Source organism: Chamaea fasciata, unplaced genomic scaffold, assembly GCF_029207755.1.
Source record: "Chamaea fasciata isolate MVZ Bird 193981 ecotype frontalis unplaced genomic scaffold, bChaFas1.0.hap1 SCAF_10, whole genome shotgun sequence".
NCBI lineage: Eukaryota > Metazoa > Chordata > Aves > Passeriformes > Sylviidae > Chamaea > Chamaea fasciata.
In genome coordinates, this window is record NW_027094095.1 from 31,589,535 (window position 1) to 31,595,372 (window position 5,838).

The 5,838-nt window shown below is 53.6% G+C and overlaps 1 protein-coding gene across 1 annotated transcript; it reads right to left on the reverse strand.

Annotated features, from left to right (window-relative positions):
* Positions 1-519: 519 nt before the first annotated feature.
* Positions 520-1,748, reverse strand: DIRAS3 (DIRAS family GTPase 3). The gene is made up of 2 exons (XM_066191959.1): positions 1,576-1,748; positions 520-1,418 (listed from the first exon to the last, which is right to left on the reverse strand). Exon 2 carries the CDS (start codon positions 1,331-1,333, stop codon positions 737-739), a length of 597 nt encoding a protein of 198 aa, XP_066048056.1. The 5' UTR covers positions 1,334-1,418; positions 1,576-1,748; the 3' UTR covers positions 520-736.
* Between the last annotated feature and the right edge of the window lie 4,090 nt (positions 1,749-5,838).

The following is a 5,838-nucleotide window of genomic DNA, read 5'->3' on the forward strand; positions in this document are numbered from 1 at the left end:
CACTTAGAAGCTCCCAGTTACCTTCATCAGGAGGCAGCTCCTGCTCCAGGATAACAAGGATCACTCCCGGACTGGGAGTGAGAGCACGTGGGATCTCCTGCCTCAGTGAACAGAGGAAGCTGGAGTAAAGCAGGAATCAAAGCCTGATTTTATGCAGATAGAGCTGTAATCACTCCCAGCACTGCACAAGTCTTGGGAATTGCACAGCACACAGGAAAACTTCACTTCTGCCATGCAAACACTGCAGCTTTGGTGGGCAAGCCAGTCTGTCAATCAAAAATTTAGGCACCCAGAGCCACACACATGTTCATTTTCACAGCAAATGCCTCACTTTGTTAGAGATTTGCTCTGGTCAACAGATTCCTGAAAACAATTTACACATTATAGGTTATTTTCTCTGAGTTAACAGGCTGGAGATATTTAAAAACTGGCATGTACGCACAAGAATAGAGAGGTTTGTTCTGACAGACATTTTTTTCCTCTGGAGAACTTCTTACATTAAAAACTTCTAGTCACAGGTAATTGCTAACATGGAACATTTATTGGTTAAAAAAAAAAAATAAACATGCAGAAGCCAGCCTCCTTAAAAACAACACATACAATTACCCAGTGGGGATTTTAGAGGAAAGCAACAACCCTGCAAGGCGTGGATTCCTCCAAAACCTCCAGCAGAAATGTATTTTCTGTGGGAGTCCACGCTCCAGCTGTGCCGTGCAGCAAGTCCAGCCAAAGGCAATCACATAACAGAGCATTTGCCTTGCAGTTTATCTTTCTTTTTCTGCTGTTTGGATTTCTTTCCATCCACCTGGAGGCTGATAGTTCTCCTCTGCTCCAGATTCAAGAGCTCCTGGAAGAGCTCCTGCACGTTGTAGTTCATTTTGGCTGACGTCTCCATGAAGGCACACTTCCACTTGCTGGCCAGCGCTTGCCCCTCGCTGGCATCCAGCTCCCTCTGCGTGTCGTCGCTTTTGTTCCCCACCAACATGATCGGGATTTTCTGGATGTCGCCTTTGATCTGACAAATCTCCTCGAAGATGGGGTGGAGGTCTTCCATGGATTGCCTGCTGGTGACGGAGTACACCAAGATGAAGGCATGCCCTTTGGATATGGAGAGCCGCTGCATGGCAGGGAACTGATGGCTGCCCGTGGTGTCCGTGATCTGCAGGGTGCAGATGCTCTTGTCGCAGCTGATCACCTGCCGGTACGTATCCTCGATGGTGGGGATATAGGTCTCCCTGAAAGTGCCCCTTACGAAGCGCAGGACCAGGGAGCTTTTGCCGACCCCCGCTGCCCCGAACACCACCACCCTGTAATCATTGCTCTGCTCAGGCATGTTCGCTGCGCCGAGACGTGAGGGGAGGTTTTCACCCGAAAGGCCCGAGTTCCACCAAGTTTACACACCCCTATGCAGAGGTGGGCTGCGGAGAGGGGAGGGGGAAAGGGTGCGTGATTGAAATCAGCAATTAATAAATCACTCCCATCCTCTTCCCTTGAAATAAATCACCGTTCCTCCCTCTACCCCAGCCCTGCAGCCCCATGCACGTTTAACGCTACGAGAAGAGAATGAGAATTCACCTGCAGCCATCAGCTCCACCGAGCAGCGAAACGGGGCTGAAATCGCCTGGCAGCCGCGGGGAAGAGGTATTCCGGCTCCAGGGAAGGCGCGCTCCAGCGCCGGGAAAGCCGCGCTCCAGCCCCCGGGAAGGCGTGTTCCAGCCCCCGGGAAGCGGTACCACCCTCGCCCGGAGCGCCGCCGCCGCCGCCGCGGGAGGGGCCGGGAGGGGAGGCTCCGTGCCTCCGTAAATCCAACCTTCCACCCAACCGCCCCGTGAAAATAAATAAATAACCAACGCAGCCGCCTGAATTAAAGCCGCTGCAGCCGAGCTCTGCTGCTCCATCCCTCAAAGGCGAGTCTCGCCCTCCCCCAGCCCCCCCCCGCGCCGTGGACCCCCAGGAACTGCCGGGCTCTGCCCGTCTTTCATCCACCCCGCGCATCTCCCAGCTTAAATTTAGGGCTGATTTAATTTAAAAACTTCAAATCCGGGTCAGGTTTTCGCCCCCACTGACATGAAGCGGGGCAGGGATGCCATGAGCAGCGTCTCAGCCCTCCCCGGGTAAGACATCGAGCCCTGGGGCCACGGCCAGCAAGGTCCACCCAGGAGTTTATCCGTGTAATCCCTTCCAGCTCGGGATATTCTGTGATTCCAGTGTTTGGTTTGTCTCCCTCACACCGCCGGATGCGACAGAGTAGTTGTGTGTCACAATCACAAAAACAAGTCGTATTTCTCCCCGTTTATTAGGAATTTCCCCTGACGCAGTCTCTCCAAACGCCCTCGTGCGGGGACACCGGAGCTCGCACCACCCGGTGCCTGACAGGAGCAGGTGGCCGCGCGTCCCCGCTGTTCCGCCTCCGCCACGGCCGGGGAGGAGAGCTACCCCCGGCTGCTCCTCGTCTCGCTCCGGCCCAGCCGCCGCCGTGGGCTCGGCTCTGCCCTCACGGTCCCTTCCCGGCCATGGGCTCCCGCCCCGGGCTGGGCTCTGCCCTCACGGTCCCTTCCCGGCCATGGGCTCCCGCCCCGGGCTGGGCTCTGCCCTCACGGTCCCTTCCCGGCCATGGGCTCCCGTCCCGGGCTGGGCTCTGCCCTCACGGTCCCTTCCCGGCCATGGGCTCCCGTCCCGGGCTGGGCTCTGCCCTCACGGTCCCTTCCCGGCCATGGGCTCCCGTCCCGGGCTGGGCTCTGCCCTCACGGCCCCTTCCCGGCCATGGGCTCCCGTCCCGGGCTCGGCTCTGCCCTCACGGCCCCTTCCCGCCCGCGCGTTCCCGCCCTCATGCCCCAAAATGGCCGTCGGCCTCTGAGGGCATCGGTCCGATATTAATGCGTTTTATGAAGTGTTTCTCTTTGTGGGTCATCTACAGGCTGGTCACGTTGCCAAACGTGGAATAAGTAAAATTTTCCTTAAGAAAGGATGTTCTTTGATGTTTGGTCTTTGTGTACTTTGAAGCCTAATCAAGCAGCGAGATTGAATCTTGTGGAACAGCAGCCGCCAACAAGCTCTAAATGATGCCCACGTATTAAAAAAAAAACAAAAAAAAAACCCAACAAATGAATTGTTGGTAGAATTGTTAAGGTTAGGGCTGGACGTGTTTGTCTGCTCTCAGACCTGGGGGAGTTTAACAAAGCTTGGGAAGAAGGATGAACCGCTGATAGTGGGCACAGGGAATGCAGGATTTCTGGACCACAAGGACATCTGGCAGAACTCCCAGGAGGAGGAAGAAATTCATAAAAACAACTCAGGAACTGTGCTGAAATCAGCACTTGTGGAGGATCACTTCCCAGTCCTTCCCCAAGATCATTCTTCCCAAACCATTTGTGGTTTTCTGGGTTATCATTTCTTATTTCTCTGATCCTTGTTGCATTCCTAACTCTGTGGTATTCTCCTATTATTTTAAATCCGTTTTTATCAGCCTCGTAGTGCTCCTATCCCAAACAGACAAAAAGTATCTCTTTAGATCTATTTTATACTGCTGCGGAGTTTTTGTGTCTAACACGAAAAACCCAGAGGGTTTTCAATCTTGACATGAGGCCAAAGTACCTGGGGATAGAATTTCCAGGTGTTCCAAATCCATCCCCATGCAAGGGGAGATAAACCCAAGATCTTAAAAAAGGCTTCTCTAAAGCCAGTAAGGTGCCCATCTGTACTGAGATGCTTTGAAAGTTCATGTCTGAATTAATAATGAAAATAAGGGAATCAAGCAGGACTGTGAAAGTCCGCTGATCAACATTAGTGGGGGTCAACAGGGGGTCAGGGATCTCCCCTCACCTTCCTTTTGCCGGAAAAAATTCCTCTTCATCTTCCGTCTGCTTTTACTGTTCCTGTCTCTCCAGGCAGGATGACCTGCAAACCATTCACTTCGCCGGAATCCCATCATTACCGGGGATTTTCAGAGCAGATTTACAAACCGCCATTTCTGGGGGATTTCTAAACCATCACTTCTGGTGTTTATGAGGTATTTATTAGCCACAATGAAACGCTGGCTAGGAATGAGTAGCTAATTCGCTTTCTATGCCAGCTACTTTTGCTCTGTTATCCCGTTTTCAGATATTTTCCGAGCTTTCCAATGGTTCTTTCTACGAGGCGTTTTATTTAAGCTTCCAGATCTAAACTCTGGAGCTGGGATTGATTTCCTATAATAGGTTCTGACAAGGGAAGAACTCTAAGAGCTCTAGCACAGTGTGGTGTCAGGTGCTAAGTGGGAAGCAGACCCGTGACACGTCCATGTGCCCACCACAGATCAAAACCTTCCAAAAATAAATCTGTTGCGGCTCGTTGCTTATTTTACCCCAAAAAGTGCACTGACGCTGTCCTATCGTCGAGAGCAGGTGACTGTCATCATAACCAGAACTGGAGCTCATCTCCTGCAGCCCCGTCTCCTGCCATTCTGTCCCCAGCAACGCACCTACCAAAATCCCAGAAAACAGCTTTGGGCTGCAGGATTTGGGGCGGGAGAGGGGACGTGTTTCAGTGTCCCGCAACACACGAATTGTTTGGGGGCTGCTGGAAATGGGTTTGAAGAGGACAAGGAGCAAACCCCGGCAGCTCCCTCTCCCCAGCCAGCGGCGACAATCTCAGGTGGCTTTTCCCATCCCCGCCCGTTCTCATCGTGTCCCTGCGCAGCGACACGGACACACCAAGCTCCAGGGACCCCGAGCGACACCTTGCAGGCGATTGTGGCTTCCACACATCACCAAATCCCCCACGTTTCACTGACGAGGGATGGCTGGTTTGTGTTCAGTCCGGCCGGGTTCTGGTGGCAGCAGGTGGCAGCAGAGCCCTGCCAGGGCAGGGTGCGCCCGCGAAAGGAGCGTGTGGGAGGGGCTGGCGCTTCTACAGGCGCTGAAATCTCATTTATTCGCTCTTTGGACAATCGTTAGGTCCCAAAGAGCTGCACTGCCTGTGGCCTGGCTGGAGCCAGCACGGGCTGCAGCGGGAACGGAGCCACGGGCTCTGCCTGAAGCTCACAGCCGGACCCTCTCTCAGGTGCTGTTTTATCAGGGCAGACCCTCCTGCGAGCGGAGTTCAGGCTCTCGATACTGAGCTTCGTCTGTTTTCATCGAACTTTCCACTACTCCTATTTCCTACTACTATTTCCTCAGTGCAAATCGAAGAATTACGGCACTGTTTAGGTTGGAAAAGCCCTCTCAGACCACTGAATCCAGTCATTCCCCCAGTATTGCCCCGTGTCCCCCAGTGCCACATCCACACGTCCTTCAAATCTCTCCAGGGATGGGGACTCCACCCCTGCCCTGGGCAGCTGTGCCAGGCCTGGACAACTCTTTCCATGAAAATATTTTCCCAAATATCCACCCTGAGCGTCCCCTGGCACGATCTGAGACCGTTTCCTGTTGTCCTGTCACTCGTTCCCTGGGAGAAGGGCCCAACACTTTTTAAAAAAATGTATTTTCCCCGGATTATAGACAGCAAGACAACAAGGGGAGAGGAGGCTCCAAGCAGTGGGCAGCAGCACCTCGAAATATGGCAGCAGGTGGAGGGTGATGCCCAAATCAACACTGCAGCGGGGTGACGGCCAACACACAAAGGTCGCAGCACAGCTGGGACAACTCCAGGGCTGGCAAACAGGGACAGGAAGGGAAAAAAACCCTGCAGGGTTGTTCAGCCTGGAGAAGAGAAGGCTCCGGAGACACCTTAAGAGCTGCTTCCCATAATTAAAGAAGCTCCAGGAGAGCTGGAGAGGGACTTTGGATGAGGGTCTGGAAGGACAGGACAAGGGGGAATGGCTTCCCACTGCCAGAGATGAGGAGAAATTCCACTGACAAA

Coding starts and splice junctions, on each gene's coding strand:
- DIRAS3 (XM_066191959.1), bottom strand. CDS start 1,333: ATGCCTGAGCAGAGCAATGATTACAGGGTGGTGGTGTTCGGGGCAGCG.